General features: G+C 45.4%; 1 protein-coding gene across 3 annotated transcripts in view; it reads right to left on the bottom strand.

The window, feature by feature from the left end:
• EPB41L4B (erythrocyte membrane protein band 4.1 like 4B) overlaps positions 1 to 24,685 on the bottom strand; it is a 139,510-nt gene that overhangs the window by 52,237 nt on the left and 62,588 nt on the right. For 2 of the 3 annotated variants that reach the window (XM_068973877.1, XM_068973878.1), the window contains exons 12-15: positions 24,100 to 24,209; positions 21,794 to 21,824; positions 18,612 to 18,645; positions 14,745 to 14,809 (exon numbers count right to left, since the gene is read on the bottom strand). In XM_068973877.1, coding sequence (XP_068829978.1) covers positions 14,745 to 14,809; positions 18,612 to 18,645; positions 21,794 to 21,824; positions 24,100 to 24,209 — 240 coding nt within the window. Of the gene's footprint in view, positions 1 to 12,098; positions 12,914 to 14,744; positions 14,810 to 18,611; positions 18,646 to 21,793; positions 21,825 to 24,099; positions 24,210 to 24,685 lie in introns of those variants that run through there. The other variant, XM_068973879.1, reaches the window with a different exon arrangement.

Consider the following 24,685-nt stretch of genomic DNA (forward strand, 5'->3'; position numbering starts at 1 on the left):
CCAGCAGTGTTTCTTCTACCTTCCAAACAACCAAATCATCAGCCAGAAAGGCCAAGGCCTCAACAGATGCTCTGCTTGCAACTGAATGCCAGTGTCTGGATGGCCAAGAAGTCCCCCAAGGTGATATGCTAGCATGCAGTCTCCTGGGAGAGCAGAATGAACATTCTCCGTCCAAGGTCCTCTGGTACCTCCTCTGGGCTGCTCAGTGCACCCTTAGGTGCTGCCTGTTCACGCTTGGGTGCTGCCTGTACTCAGTTACTCTTTTACCTACGCTGGCTCATGTCTCGACCTCATAGCAGGGTTCCCGGAGGCAGGAACAGCTTCTATGTAGTCTACACAGCAGCACAGCAGTTCTCTAAACACCTTCCAGAAGAGCCTGGTTGGGTCAAACTGGCACCTGTTTTACTTTTAGCCTAAGTGGGGACAACTCCATGTTCCTAATCAGAACTAAAGCATTAGGGTGAAGTGAAAGTTGCTCAGTTGTATCTGACTCTTTTCAACCCCATGGACTATACAGTCCATGGAACTCTCCAGGCCAGAATACTGGAGTGGGTAGCCTTTCCCTTCTCCAGGGAATCTTCTCAACCCAGGGATTGAACTTAGGTCTCCCGCACTGTGGGTGGATTCCTTACCAGCTGAGCCACAAGGGAAGCCCAAGCATTGGGGAGATGCTGACAAATATCTCAGTAGAGCGTCCTGATTGATAGGGTTCAGAAGGTTGCAAGTAGGTTAAACCATTTGTTCTCTTGGTTGCTGGAGCAAGTGAACAGGACTGGGGGAGCCTAGAGCCTCAAGCAGCCTTATCTGCTTACTCCAGTGTGGCTATGTGTGCTGTGCTTAGTCACTCTGCTGTATCTGACTCTTTGTGAGCCCATGGACTATAGACTGCCAGGCTCCTCTGTTGATGGGGATTCTCCAGGCAAGAATACTGGAGTGGGTGCCACGCCCTCCCTTCTCCAGGGGATCTTCCCAACCCAGGAGGGGATCTCCCAACCCAGGGACTGAACTCAGGTCTCTGCATTGCAGGTGGATTCTTTACCATCTGGGTCACAAGGGAAGCCCAAGAACACTGGAGTGGGTAGCCTATCCTTTCTCCAGGGGATCTTCCTGTCCCAGGAATCGAACCAGGGTCTCCTGCATTGCAGGCGGATTCTTTACCAGCTGAGCTAGCAGGAAAGCAGCTCCCCCACCCTCCCTCCCCTGCCCCACCCAGTGCGCTATACAACAACACAGTTTCTATGGGTGCCAAGGACAAGAAAAGGCTGGCAAGCATCATTTCTGGTCCATAATTCAGTCCATTAGCCTGGAATCGTGGCTCTTGACTGGGACTCTCTTAGCAGAATCCACTCAAGTACCACGCCATCACAGCAGATGGTATCAGCCAGAATCCTCCCTCCTGACTGTGCATTAATCATGCTCTCTAAATACCCTTGGGGGAGAGGCGGGGAAGCGCTCACCTTCTGAATGCCCTGCACTGTGCCATCTATTAATTTACTTAATCTTTCAACATTTGAATAAGGAACAATTATTACTATCCTTATTTTACAGATTAGGAAACAGGACCAGAGAGACTAATTAACTCTCCCAAAGAGACACAGCTAGTAAATGGCAGAGCTGGGATCTGAACCCAGATGACGACTATAGAGCCCTGCGCTCTCCTCAGTGCTAGGAGACTGTGGATCCATGGGGACGATGAAAGCTGCAGTACTGTGACGGTAAACGGATGCTAATTGGCACTTAGCTTTGGCTGTGCTGCCCTTTAGCTGTGACCTTAAGTAACTCATTTCACCTCTCTGAGCCCCAGATGCTGCATTTTTGGATTTATTAAGCATTTATATGTTAGGAACTCAGTTTAATGAAATAATTTGACCTCTGCCAAGTCTGGCTGAGAGATAGAAGGTGCATTTACCCATCACGGTTTCCAGGACACCTGTCACTTATTTCCATTTTAATTTAGCAGAAACTAAACAGAGTAGGCATTATCCCAACACACTGCTGCAAGCTCTTATTGATTTAGTGCAAGCACACCACTTGGTGGTAAGAGTGTAATTGAAAACCATACCTTTCTCGCAATGGGTTTCAGAAGGAAACTGTACCTACATCTTAGAAATGTGACGCATTACAAATATTAGGTCTATTAATTAGGGATGATTTCCCACAGTAACTTAGTGGTTATATTTTTTTAAAAGTGACCAGAGAGAAACAATGCCACTACCTCATTTTTCTCTTGTCTGAAAAGGTCAAAATTATTATTATTTTTTTGCATGGCTTAATCTTTTATATGAACTACTAAGTGGGAGGGAAAAATTTTCCCCAATTTGTAAATATTTCTTTCAAGACATTTTCCAGGCAATCAACTAGGAACTGTCTAGTGAGTGTTAACACGGGTGATATCTGAGTCCATAGTAGAGTGAACGCTCTTGTTTTCAATAGCTGACTAAATGCATGTCTGCTCAATTGCTCAGTTGTGTCCAACTCTTTGTGACCCCATGGACTGCAGGCCGCCAGGCTCCTCTGTCCATGGGATTTCCCATGCAAGAATAGTGGGGTGAGTTGCCATTTCCTCCGCCAAGGGATCCTCCCAACCCAGGGAGTGAACCCACGTCTTCTGCACTGTGGGTTCATTCTCTGCCACTGAGCCACCAAAGCAGCCCAGTTTATCAGATGCCTGGCGCCAAAGATGGTGTCTTTCTCAAAAGCAATTCCCAGTGCCTATACAGTACCTGGAGAAGGCAATGGCACCCCACTCCAACACTCTTGCCTGGAGAATCCCATGGACAGAGGAGCCTGGTAGGCTGCAGTCCATGAGGTCGCTAAGAGTCAGACACGACTGAGCGACTTCACTTTCACTTTTCACTTTCATGCACTGGAGAAGGAAATGGCAACCCACTCCAATATTCTTGCCTGGAGAATCCCAGGGATGGGGGAGCCTGGTGGGCTGCCGTCTATGGGGTCGCACAGAGTCGGACACGACTGAAGAGACTTAGCAGCAGCAGCGGCAGCAGCAGCAGCATACAGTACCTGGCACAGGGAGGCAGCAGACTAAATATTTGTTGGATGAATGGTATAGTGCATTAAAACTGGACTCTCCCTAGGTAACTTATCAGGTGTCCATTCATAACAGCTCCCTTCACCCTAGTCACGAATTCCCCAGTTGTCCCTAATGTTACATTATGATCTCAGCAACACTGCAGAGAAAAACATTACACATCTTAAGGAATGATGAGGTTTGTTTGGTGGTAACTGGGTCTCTGTCCCATGTAAGCTACAGCAGGATATGTTGTTTCCATGTGTCAGTCCGGAGTTTTCCTTTGGTGGCTCTGCTCTCCATTGGTTTCAATGAATGACTGTAGGCAGGTAAGCAAGTCGAACATCCGCCAGAAAATCCATTTTATCCTGATGTCATGCTTGCCCAGTTTTACGAAGCCTTAATCTGACTGTTTGTGTGGGAGGCCGTGAGGAAGAGCTCTATAACTTTTGTGGGGAGATCTAGGACTTTAGCAGTTCCAGATGAATTTCAGGATCTGGGGCCAAAGAATAAATATTTCATGAGTTCACTTTTGCACAGAAGCTCATGACTAACAGCATATTCAACCTCTTTCCTGCCTGAAGAAAAAAATACTGACATGATTATTGTTGTTTTCCTCTAGAGAGCTCACTTTTAATAAATCCAACAGCGCTTTCCCTCCTTGGTTTCTTACAGACTCTCCTTTTGCCTCTCGTCTGCATTTCAGGGCCTCCTCAGCCTTAAAAGAAGTCTTCTTTATTCCCCCTTTCTTTCTTTAGGTCTGTGTGTATGCGGTCAGTTGTTTGGTTGTGTCCAATTCTTTGTGGCCCCAGGCTCCTCTATCCATAGAATTTTCCAGGCAACTATACTGGAGTAGGGTGCCATTTCCTACTCCAGGGGATCTTCCCAACCGAGGGATAGAACCTGAGTCTCTTGCATCTCCTGCACTGGCAGGAGGATTCTTTACCATTATAGCCACCTGGGAAGCCCTTCTTCAGGCAGGGAACAGCATTAGCAGACTTGCCCCCAGCCACTGCTTCAAATGCATCCCCAACAGCATCGCACGAGAGCCCTCAAGGAACAGTTAAGACAAAACAATTGTTGCCATGAAAGCACAACTGCTAGGGTATAAATTAATGTGTAAAGAGCCCGTCCTTGAACTTATGGTTGCTGGGAGGAAGGATGGGGTTCCAGAAGGGATAGTTAAGGAGTCTGGGATGGACATGTACACACTACTATATTCAAAATGGATAACCAACAAGGACCTATAGTAAGCACATGCAACTGCTCAATGTTATGTGGCAGCCTGGACGGGAGGAGAGTTTGGGGAAGGATGGATTCATGTGTATGTATCAGTGCCTTTGCTGTTCACCTACCTGGAACTGTCACAGTGCTATTAATTGGTTATCCCCCAATATAAAATAAAGTTTTGTTGGTTTTTTTTTTTTTTTTTTTTTTTTTTTAGAAGAGTCTGTTCTTTATCAGCCTCTGCAGTCTGAAAGAGCTATGGCAGATTCAGGCATGAGCTGCAAGGGTTATTTTTCTATTCAGCAGACACCATCCAATACACCCAAATGAATGAAATTATTCATTCCAAAAAGAAGCTCAGGTTAGATGAATAAAATGCATACTCTGTTCAGGGCCGGTTTTAGACACTAATTGCACAAGACCTAGTGTGAACAGGAGCTGAACACTGGGTACGAGGTTCTGAGGCGATACAGAAGGGGATTCATTTATTTTGTCATTTGTGCTTAAAAAATATCTCAAATGGTCTTCTCTCTGTCCTTCAATTCTTGGAGGTTAACCTCTGAAGCCATATACTGGGCCAATTTTAAAGGCTTTCAAAATTGCCTTTAATATAGTCACAGCATCCCTACCCAGCCATGAATGCAGCTGGTGCAGTTGTCAGCATAGCAACACCTTTTTGCTTTTGAGGTCTCAGCTGTAGAAAGAGGATGTGTAAACCATTCACTATTCAGTAGGGGATGACATGAGCCTACGGGGATGTTCCTATAATTATTCTAGTTCTTTTAAGTGGATTGCCTAGGCTATAGCAGTTTTGGTATTTTAAATTCTGCAGTCTTCCCCCCAGTCAAAACAGTAGCGAGTTTTGGAATGTGGCTGTGATTTCAGATTGCATGGATTAGAATTTTAATTGTAATTAAATGTAAATCCGTCCTTCCCTGATCAAATGCACCAGGGAAATTCACAATGTCTGAGTAGAAAGTTCTTAACTCCCAAACAGGAAAGGGAATGTAGATATCAGAAATCAATTCCTTTATCATGGATATTTTTAGGCTGCCCCTCTTCCTTTTTCAAATCTCCGGGGCATGAGGTATCATGCTGATTGTTACTTGAACTTCTCGAAAAATGCTTTTACAGACTATCTGGCAAAGATCAACTCTTCTCAGCCTTCCCTGCCTTCACTATTAAGAAGGCTGAGATGATGGGTTTCAGTTCATCCATCTGATCTTTACTAAAGAGCAGGACCCCAGATTAAGGGCTCCAGACGTTTCCACAGTAAACAAGGAACGAATGGCATTCAAAACGAGGAAAAGCTACGCAACTTAACCTCTACAGGAAAGCAACTGAAATAGAAATTCTGATTTTTAGACTAATCAGACTAATAAGGTTTTAAAAAGTTAGCAAAAGCTAGGAGCATACTTCCTATGGGATCACAGAGGCCCTGTCAGATTGCTATTGTGTGTGCAGAGGGGAGAGGTGTAATCAGATAGAACATCTCTGGAAGGAAATTTTATTAGGCAATATCCAAATTAAATGTGCACATTCCTTTTGGGCCAGCATCTTTACTTTAAGGAATTTATTCTTCAGATGGATTTGCTCAAGTGTACAAAGCATACAAGTTGTCATTTCAGAGATTCAAGGCAGCCTAAATGTCCATCAATACTGATTAGCTAAATAAATATGGGCTTGTTTATACACAGAATAGCTCTAGATTGATAAGAAATGCTGACAGTAGTTGCCTCTGGGGAGAACTAGGAAATAAAATGGTGGAAAGGGAAAAGTAACTTTTATGGATATTTTTGAATTTTCACCATTCTCTGTATTACTTACTAAAAAAAGTTGAAAAGCACAGCAGTTCCCTTTATTACTAACTTTCTACTTCGTCTCCAAATAGTTAAAAGCATCCTGTTTTGTGGAAGGTGAAATCCCAGGTTGGGACAGGTTGGAACTGAATGGAAACTCTGTTTCAATTCTCTCAACTTCTGAGTCCAAAATGTCCCAGCAGAAAGGATTCTCCACCAATTCCTTCTCACCAATTCTTCAAACCAAGTCTTGCAGACTGGAAAGCATTGCCCACGTTTCCCCTGAACAGTTACTTTCCCATATTCTCAGGCAGAAATATCATTTCTATTTCCTTTTATCCCCTCTCAAAAGATCCCCATGCTGTTTCTGCTCTTCGCTTGTTAGAGTTTCAGAGCCATGTCTTTACCTATTGTGTGAACCTTCTTCCATCTGATCTTTCCTTTGGAACCAAGCACCCCTTTCTGTTGCTAAACTTAGATCATACATCTCAACCCATCAACCTAGGAGATACACCATTCCTTGAGTTAGACTTTCAATCTTCTTGTCCTACTTCTTATCCCACAGACGGCTAAGGCCTTAAATCTCAAACTGCTAAAAACTGCTACCAGATAGCATCAAACATACCAGCTAGCATCAAACTATGCGTCTTACACACATGCTGCTGCTGCTACTGCTAAGTCGCTTCAGTTGTGTCCAACTCTGTGCGACCCCAGAGATGGCAGCCCACCAGGCTCCCCCGTCCGTGGGATTCTCCAGGCAAGAACACTGGAGTGGGTTGCCATTTCCTTCTCCAATGCATGAAAGTGAAAAGTGAAAGTGAAGTCACTCAGTCGTGTCCAAGCTTAAGGAAATGCAAAACTATGCCAAGAGGTCAGATGAAGCAGCTGCTTATGAAGCATCCATCCATTTACTTTTGAATATTATGCCTCTTAAAAAAAAGTCAGCCTCTAATTAGTTAAAATTGAGACACTAAAACAAAGGCAAACAAAACTAAATAAGAAGCTGTGCTTACCTGCCCACCTCAGATTGTCCTGGAGTGGCCATTAAAAGGATGGTTCTTAGGCCTCGCCCCAACCACCTAGAGCCTCATCATCTCTGTTTTTAACACACTGTTCAAGCAATTATTTGGCTTCCTAATTTATTTTGGAGGGGGGCAGGGCTTTCTGCAGAATTGTTGAGAATTTCTTCTTTAGTGGAGTCTTAGCTGAATGTCAATTTCACCTCTATTTCACCTTTTATATACTCTTGGGATATCTTAAAATGCAATGCCTTTCTATAAAAGGACAATATGAAGGATCTTTGTGGTGATGGAAATGTTCTTCATCTTGACTGTATCAATGTCAATATCCAGGTATGATACTGCACTACAGTTTTGCAGGAGGTTACCACTGGAGGAAACTGGTAAAGGATAAATTGGATTGATATTATTTTTTACAACTGCATGTGAATATACAATCATCTCAAAAAAAAAATTACTTCAAAAAATTAAAAATGTGCCACCTTTCCTGTGCAAAGAAGGGACTTTCCTTCATTTAGCTGCAACTTGCTTTTCCTCTATCTCTGCCCTCCTTATACCTTGCCTAGGAATTTGTCGCCTCTGGTAGCAAAATGCTGCAAGCAGATCATCCTAGGCCTATTTAGGGTTATTTACCTGGTACTTTGGGAAGATTCAGTCAGACAGGGAATTGACTTACAGCCAAGTTTAGGAAATATTGATCAAAAGGGATCGATATGGCTGCTCAGGGAGCTCTTTGATGAGATCGGATCTTAAAAGACTAGTTAAAAGCTAGAGTCAACAGCAACAAGAAGGATCTATCATTAGTTGAGTTCAGAGCAGGACCCAGGAGGCTCGAGTCACTGACCTGGAAGGATGGTGGGATATTAACAGGCAGGAAAAACAAAGGGCTCGTGCACTGTCCTTTTTCCTTTATCTTTGTTGTTAAAGAGAACCACTTTCAGTGGAAGTGGTAGACCAAGAGATGAAACAGGCAAGCAGGTTTTGAACGCCAAGGTAATTACCTGTCATGATTTCAAGACTTTCCGTCCACATGGAAATTACATCAATCTGATGATACTGTCAATTCACTGTTACATCTTCTTAGAGATCACAGAAAAACAATGGATATTTACAAGGTCAGTAAGTAACCAAGTTTCAAAAATGCAAAAAGCTAATCCCTTTAGTTTATGGAATACTGAGTATGGTTTTGCCGGCAGATAATATTCCAGAAGAAATGACTAATTTGTGAGCTCTCAGGAAGGAAGAAGGGGATCATCTCAAATGAGTGATTCAATATGAAAATAACTCTCAATCTCTGCTTCTTTGAAAAGGGTGCTGTTGGTGCATGAATGCCTGCATGGACAGGGTGACCAGGCTGCAAGAGGAAGGGTGGGGGAATGGACAAGGTATGGAGGAGGGTTACTAGCTCACTGGTGATGGTGATGAACAAGGTTACAGACAATTGGTGTGGAGGAGGGACAGACAGACTGAGACTACACTGCTGGTGGTGGGGGGTGACATCCTAGTAGTTCTGGATTTCAGTGTCGTGACTCTTCAGCATCATCTAATAAGTCTCCTGTAGATGCGGATCAACAGGGTCCCAAGTGGTGGAATAATTAGCAGTGAAAGGTCTTAAAGTACAGATGGGCAGACAGACTTTGGGGTCAGAATTGAGTGACCACCTCTCAGCTGTGTGACCACGGGCAAGCTGCTTGGTTAGACCTAAGCCCGAGCTTCCCCATATGAGAAGAGAGTATCACAGAGCAGTCAGGAAGATCAAATGATGTGACATATGCAGAGTTTGAAGCACACATCTGGCTACTGGCCCCTGAATGTTTCTGTGGATCAGTGTCCACCTACCAGAGTTTCCAATATCACATGGCTAGACTGTCCTCTGTCCCGCTCAACACTATAGCAATGCCTCCAATGAGAACACCACAGGTACACTGAATAATATTCATGGGAGGCAGATGAATCCAGAAGATACGTGGTGGTCAAAGTCCTGTTCAAAAGACGATGCTCCCACCTGGGTACGGTTGTTCAGATTTTTTTCAGACCAGCTCAGAAGTGATATATTCCTGCCTGTCATCTGGTGAGATGTTTCCTTTAGAATGAATGTAACATAATTCATCTCCTGAACAGACATTCATTGAGCACTTGCTATTCATCAGGCATTGGGGAACAAAGGAGAGTGTGACACAAAGCTTAGACCTAAGGAATGTACCACCTCCAAGATGAGATGAATAAGAGAGGCATAAAATAGTGAGTATATCATTGACGTACACAGAGCGGGGGGAAGTCGTAGAACAGAGCACAGCGCCTAGCTCAGCTGCAGAGGTGGGTGGGGGCAGTCAGAGTCCCTGGGAGAAGACAGCGATCATGAGCAGAGGCTTAAGGGATGAGCAGGAGTTGGGCAAAGAGGATGGGAGTGACAGCATCCTCAGCAGAAGGAACAGCATTTGCAAAGGCACAGATGGGAGTAACAGCAGGGTATGGGGAATGCCAGGAACTGCAAGCAGTTTGGTGTTGTAGGAGTTTAAACAGGAGGGTGAGAAATGGGGGAAATACCCTCGCTGGAGCAACAGGACAGGAACAGAGAGCAGGGGATTTCCAGAGAAGGCCTTGGACTTCGTCCTATGGGCGATGGAGAACCCTGGCAGATGTCAAGCCTCGCAAGGATGCAATCAGATAGCGTTTTAGAAAGATCACTCCAGTGGTTGTGAGGAGGATGAGTTTGTCAGGTGATAGGAGTCAGAGAGATCAGGAAAAGGGCACCTCTCAGCCAGAAAGAAGATGCTGCTACAGATCACTGCTGACAGAGAGGAAATGCAGATTGACAGACAGATACTAAGAAGGCAAGCTGAACAGACCTGGGGACTGCCTAGATACACAGGGCAAAAAGGAGAAGAGTTGTATATGACATAAATTCTTATCCTGGGTAGGAAGAAGAGAATCCAGGGGAAGTTACTTTTTTTTTTTTTTCCCAGGAAAATAGGATGACTTTAATTTTAACATGTGATGTTTGACATGTACAAGGATATACAGGTTGAAACGTTAGTATAAAAACTCACAAGAGTTGTCTGCATTACAGAGAATACCTTCAGGTCAACAGCACTTATAAAATCTTGACAAGATGAGAAGAGCGGGGAGACTGCTAAGTGAGAAAAGCAGCGGGCAGCGGAAGAACCCCTGGAAAACACCAGTCTTTCACAGGAAGACAGGCACAGAGGCTGTTACAAAGAAGACAAAGCACAAGGGCCAGAAATCAAGGGACTAGCTTCAAGAAGCTGTGAATGAGTGATTACCATTGTCAGATGCAGTAGAGAAAGATGTGCAAAGTTGAAGAATAAAAAGCACACACTTCCTTTAGCAATTAGGAGGCCATGTGTAGGTATACTGGTTAGACCTGTTGGTTGCAGACAAGTGAATCCACTCAAGTTAGTTTAGGCAGAAAGGTATTTATTAGAGATTATTAGATAAGCATACACAATCTCCAGGAGGTCACAGACACAAGTGTGGAGGTCTCTGCCAGGATGAGCGGCTGCCAAGGGAAACACCCACCCTAACCACAGGGCTGTTACAGTGGAGACCCCCTGGGACCAGGTCATAGAAACCTTCACCAGAGCTGCCCTGGATGAAGAAACACCTCGGCTACTGTGCCTACAAGTAGTGCCATTCTAGGATGAGCTTGCTCCATACCGCCTAACTGAATGTTTATCTTCAGATTTCCAAAGTCCCATCACCTACTTCATCCACAAATGATACCTCTATGCAGTGTAAAATGAAGATGGTGTCCAAAAAAAAAAAAAAAAAGAAGAAGCAAGAATAGTCTTTATTCCTCGGAAACACAATTGGAAAACTGTATCAAAAAAATCAAAAGATTCAGAACTTGTATGCAGCTTTACAAACACTGAGGATCAAAACGTCTGCTACAAGGAAATACACCTGTAAACAAGGACCTCAGGGAGAGTTTATAGATGATCGACTTGAGTAGGCAGCGCATGCAGTTGATTCTCTCCTTCTGGATAGACTTGTGGCAACCCCTCCAAAAAAGTTCAGATTTCAGCAATAAACTATCTCAAAGGATGGCAACACATCTTTTTTTTTTTTTTTAAAGGCTTAAGAGGGCCAAATTACCATTGTGTGTGTGTGAAGTCACTCAGTCGTGTCCGACTCTTTCCGACCCCATGGACTGTAGCCCACCAGGCTCCTCTGTCCGTGGGATACTCCAGGCAAGAATACTGGAGTGGGTTGCCATTTCCTTCTCCAGGGGATCTTCCCAACCCAGGGATCGAACCCGGGTCTCCTGCTTTGCAGGCAGATGCTTTATCCTCTGAGCCACCAGGGAAGCCTAAATTACCATTACATATATGAAAATGGCACAAGAATTGATTTCACAAAAATACTAAGGAAAGTATCTCGAGCCTACCTATCAAGAGGGGAAAAAATGTCTTACTTGGGAGCTTGAAATGGGGGAAAATAAATATTTTGGTACAAGTTCTATTCTAAAAGACAACATACTGATTTCTGGTTCTACAAAAAGACTGTAGCAACACCCTCCTGTCCTCTTGCTCAGATGCTTTGGCACAATGTCATTAAAATTCTATATGCTTTAATTTGAGCCATCAATGAGTCTCAGATGCATGTTGCCATATATATATATATATATATATTTTTAAGTTTATTTATTTTAGCTTCTGGCCATGCCTTGAGGCATGCAAGATCTTAGTTCCTCAACCAGGGATCAAACCCATGCCCCCTGCAATGGAAGCGTGGCGTCTTAACTGCTGGACTGCCAGGGAAGTTCCTGTAGATTGCTTCTTAAAATAAGGAAGTCTAGGATAAAAACCAACCCTCAAACTCTGAATATTCTGACAGTGTGTATTCATAATTATGTCTTCTGAAATCATGCAAGTTTAGCAGCACCAATCATTAAGACATTAAAAAATTATTCTTGTACTTGAGCAGTAACTTCTATAAAGACAAATGCTGTGCGATTTATGATTAATAAAACTGCTAAAATTCAAAGTGGCTAAACTGCTTTAAGATAGGAAATTCAAAATCTCCCTGTATTTATATAACCTCTAACATGTTACGTACTTTACTTAGCTTCTGAAAGAGGTAATCCTCTGTTAGAGAAAGTCTGAATGTTATGTGCTCAGCCTAAACATATTAAATGTTGTTAAATCACAGAATTTTAGAGCTAGAGAAGACCTTTGCTCATTTAGTCCAACCTGCTCTTTTAGGGGAGGGAAAACGAGGCCAACAGAGGGAAAACGGTTTGTCCAAGATCACACAAGACAGAAGCTGGGCCCCAGTGATCCCAATCCCCACTGCCGCACTACATGATATTCTCTCTACAGAGCAATCTTCCCACGTTTTCCTGGGTTTACTTGGTCCCAATCATTAAATAACAAAGAAACATAAGGTACACAGCAATACAGTAAACACAGACTTATACTCCAATTTTAAAATCAGAATATCAAAACAATTCCTGAGCCTTTAACTACCTTCATTTTATTGAGAATGCAGTCCACAGTGAGTTATGACTACCTATCGTGGTTACGTGCAAATATTTACACGGACACTGAAAACACCATTCAGAACTATTCCTCGGAGATATTTCTATAAACACGTCCATGTGATGCCAAGGCACTTTCCATGGGATGGAATGAAACTATGATGGTGAATGGAAGTAAGGCGCTTCAGTCTCTCAAAGTGCAGTCATGACTTTATCTCGATACATCATACTTTGCTTTCCTCCTAAGTTCTTCTGGTTCTGGTCGTGGACATAATCGAAATGGCTGTCATCTCCACTGGCCGACGCTTTCCAATGCGGCCTGTCATCCTGAAAGGATGGCCTGTTTTGTTTGCAGAGGGAGCAGTTAGTGGGGGGATATGGAAGACAATCAGAGAATTGAGCGAAACAACACAAGCGCAAGGAAATGGGCAGGGGAAACCATGAAGTGCATGAATGCAGATGGCTTTCAGAAGAAACGAACACATTTTCTACTTTCAAGTGTTTTTTTAAATTCAGATGCTCTGGTCCTCTATCAACTTCCAAGTTGAGAACAGCGCTGCCTGTGGCTGGGCCATCATCCCTCCAAGGGTGTCTAAGGATCTAGTCAGTCTGGGAAAAGCTAGGTGATGGTGAAAAAGGTTCCTTTTCTATGGGAATTCTCAGAGCTGTTGCCATGGGAACATATACCGTGAATGCCTTATTCAGCCTTTTCTAAAAGTGCTGGACCAAATAATTCTCTTTTCATGGAGAGTCTGAGAAAATACCATATGCTGGGTCCCACCCCCAGAGATTCTGATGCTGGAGGTCTGGGGTGGGGCTGGGACTCTGCATGGTCAAGCTCCCAGGTGGCACAGATGGTGCTGGGCATCAGGGCCACCTGCGAGCTGCACTAGCCCAGCCTTCCTAGCATTCCCAGCGAAGACTGCCTCACAAGGAAACCAACATGGTAAACAGGTGAAAATGAGTGTTATGTTTTGTAAGCATGAAGTTAAATTAAAAAGCATTTATATGAATCTCTTCCATGCCTCATGTCTGGAAAAGAAATGGTCTCTGCAATACAGAAACTTTGAGAGGTATTAGTTCCCTAGTCTAACTTGCTTTTCAATGTTCCATGGACATCAAGTGCTTATGATTAAATCTCACTGTCGTCCTACAGGATCCACAACAGACTGGGTAAGAAAGATCAAGAACTAATTGCTCTCCTTGGCCTTGTTCTGAATGGATGTATTCCCATCACTCCGTTCACCATACTCTCTCAAGGAGCCAGGCTCGAAATCTCACTAAGAAATAACTTTATACAAACTGAATTTGCCAACTATGTTTCTGAAAGAGCTTCACACATAAACACCCATTAAGACTGATCTAAAATTCAAATCTTAAAAGGAACGTTTGCTTTTACGAAGCTGGCATTAAAAAAAAAAAATCCCAAGCTTAATCATGAATGCAACAAAGCAGATGCCAGTTTACCTGGGAAAGACCACGGTCGGTTAGGACACAGGTGGGCAAACACGGCCCTCAGCCTAAACCCCACTGTCTGTTTTCATAAATAAGCTTTCCAGGAACACAGACAGGCCCATTCACTTCTGTATCCTTTGTGGCTGTTTTCAAGCTATTCAGTACAATAGCAGGGTTGAGTAGTTGTGATAGAGATCACAAAGCTGAAAATACTGACCATCTGGACCTTTACAGAAAAGTTTACTGACCCCAAGGTTTAGAAAAAAATTCACCATCACAGAAAGCAACCCTCTACTCCATCCTTGGTGGAAAAAAAAAAAATCCTTTCAAAAAAGTCCCACAACAAAAATCCCTGAGCTTTAACCGTATTTTTAGTAGATGAATTCTCAGGACAGAAAAATGTTACTTAAACTCTAAGCAACATTTCAAACATAACACCAAACCCCAAAGATCTGAGGTTAGACTGACTAAAACAAAACAAAACCAAAAAAATCCCCTCCCAGTTCATTTTATTTCATCAAGCATAAGCTTTAGTAAATCCAGACCCATTACTGGCTTCTTTTGCTTTGCAAATAACTCATCTCTTCCAGGACAAGACAACTCTTTTAACAGTGGTTTCCGATGCAGAATTTCAATTCACAACGGAGTAGGAAAGGAGAGCTTGGAAAAAGACGGTAGAAGTAGAAAAGGACAGCGCTGGGAGCTCAGGTACTTACCTTACGTTTGGAGAGTGGGGGTGCCACCGAGGTTGGCCGGGGTGGAGATTGGGATGATACTGGGGCTAGAAATAAAATACCAAACTGGATTACTCGTTGCCCTTTTGGTTTCAATGGTCTTCACTGGCTGTGGATGGAGAGGCCCTCACTGATGCCTGGCTAGGGGAGTGGAAATTTCCCAGGATATCAAGCTTCCCCCATGACAAAGGCTGGGGGACTGCCCTCTAAGAAGAAAGGTGGAAAGCATCTGCCTTGAAAGGGTGCCCCAGAGCACCCAGGGCCACGTAGCATTCATCTCTCCCAAGGGAGCCGAAGGAAGGGGCCAGAGAAAGGGGAGAATGGGGGCAACTTATTCTTTAGAAACAATTTCTGCCATTGCTGAAAAGGACGACAACTGTGTGTAAATAGTCACGCTGCAAACAGGACTGGACTTTTCCATCAGGTGATCCAAAAGTAAACATCTTCTGGAAACAAAACCACAAACCATCTAGATCCTGATAAAACAGAGAGAGAGACGTAGTTTGCCTATTTTAACATTAAAAAAAAAAAAAAAAAAAAACGGACCCAGACAGGTGACTCACAAAACTGGCCAGGGGTCAAGACAAGGCAGGCTTGGGTGGGTGGCAGGCTGCCTGCAGCTCCACTTCTGGCCTGCAGGGGGCAGCAGCCATAGACACTGCCAGAAGTCCTGGGGCTTCTCAAGCCTAAACTTTCTATGGGGCAGATGAGGCTTTCCTGACATTGAAGTCACTACAGTCTGGCCACTATTATTCTTTTCATCATTTCTTTCCCTTCTTCTCCCTCCCTGATGCTTTTGTTAATAATAAGGAGTCCATTTTCTATTATGGAAAATTCTCAGCCATTCTGTTCGTTCAGGGTTTCTGGACCTGAGATGCCCTCCTGGCCTACTGCGTATTCAGTGGCCTCTCTCCTTCAAAGATGTCGGTCAGCAAGACTGCAGCCACCAAAGCACATCCTACGGGAAAGTGGAATCTGGAGGAAAATCTCAGTAGCAGAGTCTGAAAGCTGACCAGGGCTTTAGAATCTCCTGGAAATCATCTCTGCACATGTCTCTCTTTTAGGGGCTGCAGAAGACCAGTGAAGCGATAGATGACTCGCCCAAAGCTGCACAGTTTCAGGCGTTTCGATCACACAGCTAGGCTCCAAATGAGGCTCCACCAACTGGGTCTGCAACCAGAGAGACTAAGCTAGACTAGAAATGGATCTTCTAACACCTCGTCTTCAAACACAACCAGGTCAGATGCTGGAGAGAGGTGGTCACCTTATCCATAAAGCCCTGGAAGAAGGATATTCCAAAACCTTCCTTGTTCTCCTTCAGAAAATTATATACCCTCTAAAGCTGTCCACTTGAGGCAAAGGGCTGACTCAATGGAAAAGACCCTGATGCTGGGAAAGACTGAAGGCAAGAGGAGAAGGGGACGACAGAGGATGAGATGGTTTGATGGCATCACTGACTCAATGGACATGAGTTTGAGTAAACTCCGGGAGTTGGTGATGGACAGGGAGGCCTGGCGTGCTGCACTCCATGCAGTCACAGAGAGTCGGACACGACTGAGCATCTGAACTGAACTGACTAGAAAGCTGTCAAGGAGCATTTTTTAAAGTTAATCCACATGGCTCTTAACCAGGGCACTTATGCCCCCCTGGGAACAACTGTAAGGAGGTATGTGCAGTTTTGCTTATCATAACGACTGGAGGGTTACCTGTAACTTGTTGGCAGAGAAGAGGGAAGCTCAACCTCCTGTAAGTCTAAGGACAGTCCCAAGCAGTGAAGAACTGTCCCTCCCCAAATGCCAAGAGCCCTCTCATTGAGAGCACAGCAATCCATCGTCTGCATTTGGCTCGCCTTGCTGAGCTCAGAGTAACAACAATGCTACGACACTGTCTTCTGGAAACCCTTCTCAGCACTAAGATGCTTACTGGGCCACTTCTCAGGATGTTCTCTGCCCACTCAATTTATTCCCAACACAGCACCTGTAAGGCTGGCAAGGGGAAAGGGCCAGTGTTTGCCAGAGATGTCAAGAGATGAATAACATACAGGTAATGGTTTTCATGGATTTGATCTCAATGAACAACTGCCTTGATGTTCACTTGGAGCAGAGAATGCAGAGAAAGGGCACACCTGTGAGGTTGCCAGGGCAGAGGCAGTACTAAGTTGGGAATGCTTTGCTTTGCTTATTTTTATCTTTTTCTCTCCTTCAAGCACTAGTGACCCATCAACAACATTCTAGCCACTCACACCTGAAAGTCCCTCAGGGGGGCAAAAAAAAATCTGTAACTAAGAAGAACCAAGAACTGAAAGAAGGCAAGGAGATAGGGAAACTTGGCCTTTGCACTACCAGATACAAAGCACTTTTTACACTTATTCACAACAACTCGAAAGTCACATCCAGGTTCTGCACACAAGGAATAAGATTTCATGTACAGAAGACAGTATCATAAAGTTCTGAAACATCTTTTGGCGGTCTCATGAAGATAATGTACACTGGGATCTCAGTCCCATCTAAGGAATTAACTAACCTACAGGAATGAAAGATCCAGAAAGAGGCTGATTAGAATAAGGCTCCAAAGTGAACTCATCATGGAATATTTAATTACCTGTGACATTCAAAACCAGACTGGTGACAGGGCACAAAGACCCAGGAGAGGAGTGTCCCTTGGACATTCACACCCGCCCAGGACAAGAAAACTGGCCTCACGTTAGGGGGTCATCAGACATGGGTGCTGCCTCTCAGCCCATGACAACCCAGGAAGCCAGGAGCACACCATCAGCTCAGGGTCCTTGCCTGGTCACCTTCAAGGCCCTGATGCTTGCCAATACCAGATCCTGCCCACCCTAGAGTTTCAGATTCAACCAGCCCAGGGTGAGCCCCAAGCAGATGGTTTTAACGTGCAGCGGGGCTGCATGATTTCCAATGAAGGGGCTCAGAGAAGGCTCTTTGAAGGTGATGGTTTCCCAGCAGATGAGTGTGGGTAAAGAACAGTGGGAAAAAATTATGGGGCAAAGATGATATGATTCTCTAAGACCTGAACCCATGCTGTATCCTAAGGAGTAGAGACAATACATACAAAAGTTAAGTTGGACCCAGGCTGTAGAAGGCTGCAAGCAGCCAGTAAGAGCTACCCATGGGCCGCAGCTGATGGGCAGGCACGGGGTTCAGGCCACCAGCTATGGAAACCCACCTTTGCACCTTCTGCAGGTAACAGGCCTAGCGCGGTACTTATAAAGCAGGTTCTAGAGACTACCACTCCATGAATGGTAATGGACCCACCACCAATAGAAAGTGGTGGAGAAAACTAGCTGTTTTTATGGTGGGCAGGGGGGCTGTCCAATAGTCAAATGATTTGGGAAAACCCTAGATTAAAACAACGACAACAACATGTGTCTTCCTTGAAGGACTTCTTGGTACTTTTGACACCCCAAAGGGCACTGGAAGATCCAAGAAGAGAATGAAGGACGAAGCGTTTCCCAAATGTGTGAACACATCCTTTCCTGGAGGTGCATCTCCAGGGACTCATGCTCCCTAGGCCTAGAACGCCTGGACAACCGCCTCCTGAGAGGCCCCCAGAGGCTGCGTCTGACCACCCAGCAAGTTCGGACATATGTCCCTGATGCTTGCCAGTGGACAAGGTGAAGAAAAACAGGCAGCTCAGAAAACCAAGAGGAAGGAAGGGTTGGAGAGAAGGTTCTTCTCTTACTGTTTTCTCAAAAAAAAAAAAAGAAAAGAAAAAACACGTATTGCTGTTATTTCTTCAAAACCTGGTTATGCATAATGACTGCTCAGTGTGGAAAATTTAGACACTTTAAGAAATATGACATGAAAACCTTTAAAAGCAATAGCTCACCTGGTAATTATGGACTTCAGGATTTGTTTTAGAGCTAAAAAAAGAAAAAGAAAAATTGTAATAGGCTGTAAAGCAGACTGATTACTGATTTATTTAACAGCTATAAACTAATTTAGGATGCTGGCTACTCTGTTAGCAACTTTTACAAATCCTATTTCTTTTTGGTTACCAGCAGTTTAACTGAGTATATAATTGGGGAAACTAAACAGCAGTTCTCATTAGTCACTTAAAGCTCACAAATTTTAAAAAAGCTCACAAATAAAAATATCTAGGTAAGATTCCAGAATCCCACTTGTGATGTTATATTTTGGTGGTAAAAAAAGAGGTCCTTTCACAGTTGGGCAAATCAAGTAACTTTAGCTCCCGTTTCAGGTTGCCCTGGCATTGCTGGGTGGCCCATGGTATCAGGCAGCTCCAGTGATGCCCAGGGCTTTCTCCAGTTGACAGAAGAGTCATGGGTCCCTTCTGAGCGTCCACCACCATGGGCCCCACTGCTCTCAACAAGGCAGCCATGACATGGCCACCACTCTGGAAGGTTCTTTCCTGGGAACGTCACATCTTGTCATTTAATCCACACAGCAAGGCTCTGAGGTGCACACATGCTACCACCTGATTTTATAGATAAAGGAATGGTTGCCTAACAGAGGAGTTAAAACACTTACTGGCTAGTCCACGGCAGGGACATTTTTTGCATAATCTCTAGGCCTGTACCCTTTCTGCTGAGCCACCCTGGCTCTCTGAGAACCTGAGGAAAGCTTCCGGGCTCCTCATGCATGATCCTATGTTGACGGAATCTGAAGTCTAACCACTCTGGTCAGAAGTATGGACAGAGACAGCTGGTGCAAAACACAACGCTTGGCCAGAGAAACCACAAACCAACCCAAGCACAGCCATCGGGCTACGCTGCTAGGGTGGTGTGTTCAAAATCAAGGTTTCTCCAGCAATGAGAAGGAAACCCATCATGGTTATGAGTCTTGCTTGAGGTCCAAATAGTCCTGGGCTCCAGTTTTCAGAGGGGGCAGTGCACAGCGCCAGGCTCTGGGCCAGATTCACCCCCCGCTGCCCCTCCCCAGGAGAGCTAAGTGTCTGCAAGATGCCGTACTCCTGCCATTACCTCGGTCCTCAGAACACAATTGTATCCCCTGCTCCCACAGCACTCCTCCCCACCCCAGGATCCCACAGGCTGTGAAGAGCAATTGAACAGCTGCGAACAGTGGTTATTAGCTCATTTGTTCCTAAAGGGTATATTTACTGGGGTTGGTTTTTTTCCCTTGGTGAAGTTGTTTTTTTTTTTTTTAGCTTGTTGTAGTTCCCGGTATATATAATCTCTACTAGATGCTATGAGGAAAATGTAATTTTATTAGGGAAAAACAAACAAACAAAACAATCATTTCCTGAGCGAGCAAAGGAAAGAAATATAAGTCATAAGCCCCTGAGAATGAAAAGCAAGATGCACACTACCCACCACAGGGATCCTGGAAACACGGCAAGCTTGTGGGCCTAAAACTAACCCACGTGGGATCCCTGAGCTCTCCTCTTATTCTCGAGGTCCAAGCCTGGTGTGGAGCAGTTTAACAGGCCCCTCGGGGCCTTCGTGAGATGCTGGGAACTGAACCCAGACACAGGAGTCAGACACCTGATGCCCAGCCAAATGAACGGCACTGCAGGCAGCGTGTGCAATCAGAGATGCATGGCTGAGTTTTCCAGCTGTGTTAATACGAGGGCCAGCTACGTTCTCCAGAACCTTGGGGTCCCTGAGGTGTCTTGAGGCTGCCTGGGGGTGGGGTGGGGTGATGAGCAGCAGGTGTCAGCCCTGCCCTCGGGTCCCAGCTCAGCAGCATCCAGAATAACGCCAACTGGTCTGTTCTCTGTCCTGGAAAACCTTCCATGGCAGGTTTCCCCTAGGGGGCCAAAGCCAGAGGCTAAAAAAGTTTGAAAAATATTTGATTGAGCCCAACCTCTTTGTTTTTAGATGAGAAAAAGGAATGCCCAGAGCTGGTTAGTGCACCACTGGGGCTGGGCAAGAGGCCTCCCAACGTCTCATCACCAGCCCGCTCCTCCGCACGCTCCGCCAACTGCTCAGGGTGCACAGCGCCCCAGAGCTGTGCTGACCTCAAAGACCACCCTCTCGAGCAACCTGAGCTCTATGCCTGGGATGGCCAGCTAAACAGGACCACCAGTGGCTGGAGCTTGGACCCAGGGGCTGAAACAATCAGTCTGGGTTCTCTAGCATAATAGCTGTCTACCAAGATCAAAACTCACATAAGAAAGCAATTGTTTCAGGGAGAGAAAGGTACATACCAGGTGGGACAGACCTGGGACCTAGATCCCCCTGGGAGCTTTAAAACCACAGATGCCCGGGTCCCCACCCCCAGAGACTGATTTGATTAGCCTGGGGTGCGGCCTGGCTGAGGCTGTCACAAGCTCAGCAGGTGATTTCAATGTACAGGAAAGATGTAGGCCACCTGTGTGCTGGGGACGGGGCGGCAAACCACGCCCCATGGGCCAAACCTGGCCCACCTACTTTTGTGAGTAAAATTTAATCGGAACACAGTCCCGGTTATCCACTGACGTCCTGTTTGTGTTGCTTTCATGTTCTAAGGACAGAGCAGAGTGGTCCTGAGACAGACAGCAGAGCCCACAACATCTGAAATATTTACTACCTGGCACTTGACAGAAAAAGTTCGCTGACGCCTGTGCTAGAGTTTCAGTCTCATGATGAGTTCTCTTCCTGCAGGAATGTCACTGGGTGTCTGATAAAGGTCTTCCACGTGGTCTGGTATAAAACCCACATGTCACTGAGGGAACCCAGCTTTTCTCCGGGAGCTTCAGCTTGTCCATAGCATGGCCCCTCTTTCCCACCACCGCCTGCAAGGCCGTTAGCACACCCTGTCCCACACATGCCGATCACGTTCGTCACCACTGTTACAATACCCAGAGCACAAAGCCACTCAAGCAAAGCAGCTGTGTTTTCCAAAGTAACAAACTATCTTGGAACATTCTATTGTGTACTTGTTGAAAGCCAGGTGGGCCATATAGCCTGGCAGCAGAAAAAGGGGGTGGGGGGGGGACCATCAAGGGCCTCACTTCATGATTTAATTGTATTAAGGATAAACGTCACCACTGCAAATAAATACAATAATTCGACAGCAGAGCTGTCCCCAGACACTGAGGGCACTTACCAGAACTGAGCTGCTATCACTGGGTTACTTGCTTTAAAGGAAAAACAGAAAAATAAGACATTTTAGAGAGCTTGACCACTTTGGACCACTTTTTACCAAGGACTGGGGAAGAGACTTCCATGATCTCAGAGCAGTCCCGATCCCAGGAAGCAGACTCTTCATCCTGGTTACTTCTCCTTTCTGGAGGAAACACAAATCACCTTCTTGCTGGGCCCCACCCTCTGATTTCGCTCTGAAAATGATCACTGAGCCAATTCTCAGGACCAGGAGCCCTAGGACGCAGAGATGAGACAGTCCCTGCTCTCAAGGAGCTCACGGTCTTCATACAGATAGAGACTGCATCGGGAGGTACTACAAACTGAAATACAAGCATGAGCCTGTGCAGGGGAGCTCAGGGCGGATGCCTCCAACCCAGTCCGGGTGTGAGTTGTAGAAGGATCATGGACAGAAGTAGATTTTGTGTATCTAGACTCCATTTTGTTTGGTGAAAACTGGAGCACGGAAGATCATTGCATGTTTCCCAAAGAGGCCAGAACTCCGGCTGGAGAAAATGTCAGGAAAATAAAGGAGGAAAAGAGGTTGGAGACCAGGAAGGGAAGTGGAGGAGAAGCACAGAACCATGGAGTCAAGGCCCCTCCTGACTGCAGCAGCCACAGCCTTTGTGTCTGCACACCTCCAGGGGCTGGGGACTCACTCTCTAAAGAGGGAGCACTATCTCTGGCCGGCCACATCAGAAAGTTCTTCCTTATACCGGGGTGTTTCTGGGCAACACTGAACCAGTTGGCTACAAGCACAGCGCTCGCCAGGGAGGTGAACACAGCTCTTGGGACAGAGCGTGCTCTCGTCTCTCTCCCCATCCCATCACCCGTCACTCCCAGTTCCTGCAATCAATCACCCTTCACGGATCTGCCCTACCCTCCCTGGACACACCCCCACCCTCTCAACCTCTGGCCTTTCTTGAAAGTGAGGCCACATTCCCTGGGCTCTGGGCATTTTCCCCCAGAGAAGCAGCCAAGAATGACTTTAGAGAGTTTCTGGTCACCAAACTACTGCACCGTTGGTTTACAAAAGAAGGAAACAGCGGGGAAAGCAAGGTTAAAGATTCTAGAATGGGAAAGCATAGGTGCCAGGTCCCACAAAGGCCCACTAAGTCCTGAGTTATACAAGAAAAATATATGGAATGGCCACTACACTGATATCCAAGCAGGGAACAAGGGAGGGGTAGGGAGAGTGCAAAGGTCCTGCTATAAAAGAACAAGCCTCTTAGTGCTAAACTCAATGTCCTAAATGAAGGAGCAAGCAAGTATGGGCATGGGAGAACTAGGCTTTGGGACTGTAAACAATCCTGGACGGCTCATCTACTGACTGCCCCCGTATTGGGTACTAGGGCCCATACACGTGCGCAGCCACAGTAGTAAACGACAGGCCAAACTCAGGGAAGGGAGGAGTAGGGCCCACATCTCCGGGTCTGGCTAAATTCAAGGGCAGGGAATGTCTGGATTGACTGTGGGCCCTGAGTCCAGTATATCAGAGTTCTGGCTCTCCTCTTACAGAGTCAGAGCTCCGGGTAGCCCAAGTCTGATGTCCCCAGGTGAAACTGGAAGATGGAAGACAGGACTTCCCTGGTGGTCCAGTGGTTAAGAATCGGCCTGCCAATGCAGGGGACATGGGTTTGATCCCTGGTCTGGGAAGATTCCACGTGCTACAGTGCAACTAAGTCTGTGTGCCACAACTATTGAAGCCCACGTGTCCCAGAGCACCGCTTCACAAGAGCAACGAGAAGCCCACCCACCACAACTACAGAGTAGCCCCCACTTGCTGTAACTAGAGGAAGCGCGGGCACAGGAATGCAGGCCCAGCATAGCCAAATATAAATAAGTAAAAAAAATTAAACCGAAAAAAACAACCATCAAAAAACCCAACAAAGGAAAAGATAAACTGGAATATGGAGGAGAGACAGGGACTGTTGTTCCCTCAGAGACACACCATCGTCTTCCACAGGCAAGAAACAAGTTTACCTATGACATCTCTGAGGTTCCAGGTCCCAAAGAAGCAAACAGGCACAAGAAAGGAAATATGGAAAAGGGAAAGAAGGAGATGAATGCACCCAGTGGGAAAGACTAAAGACAGACGGATGGTGAGAGTAGCTTGATTCCCACCAAGAGAATCCCACTGGGGTTTTGTTGAAAGATTCACAGTGACAGAGAATAAACAGTTCCTCCAAAAACTGCTTCAACAAACTCCCTGAGGCTTAACCAACTAAACCACGACAAAAAATTCCAAAACAGAATGCAAAATCACACCACCTTTGAACGTCGAATGTCTTCGGGATGGATAGCGTTTACTAGGCTTTCTCTCGAAGGTGCTGGTTCTTCGTAACCTGGCGCCATGTGTCGCTTGATATTCCGTCCGCCCACTGGAAAGCAAACATTTCACGGCATGCTACCAAAATCGGAACGTCGGTACAGTACATGTATTTGGAAGTGAATTTTTATTTTCAAGAGCTCCAGTGTAAATTTCAACTTTATCTCAAACTCGTTTGGTAAAGACACACACTAAATTTAGCTTTCTGTTTGGAAATAAAATCGCCATTGCCAAATCCAGGCTGTATTCTCTTTCTTCCAAAGGACAAACCTACAATTTAGGGACCAGCCACTTGACCACACAAACCAAGGAGGTCCAAGTATCTGGAACGTTTGAGTAAGAGAACACCGAATCGCACATAAAATAACCTTTCATAAAACATATCAGGTAGACGTTAAACTCTTTTAAAAGGCTGTTATCAATGACCACTTAAACTAAACGATGGCTTTCCTTGCTATGCCCAGGAGAACACTGCTGCTTTCAGCAAGGCTCTCAATCACCCTGACGCCCAGCTGCAGCTTCCAAGCG

This window comes from Capricornis sumatraensis, chromosome 6 (assembly GCF_032405125.1).
Source record: "Capricornis sumatraensis isolate serow.1 chromosome 6, serow.2, whole genome shotgun sequence".
NCBI lineage: Eukaryota > Metazoa > Chordata > Mammalia > Artiodactyla > Bovidae > Capricornis > Capricornis sumatraensis.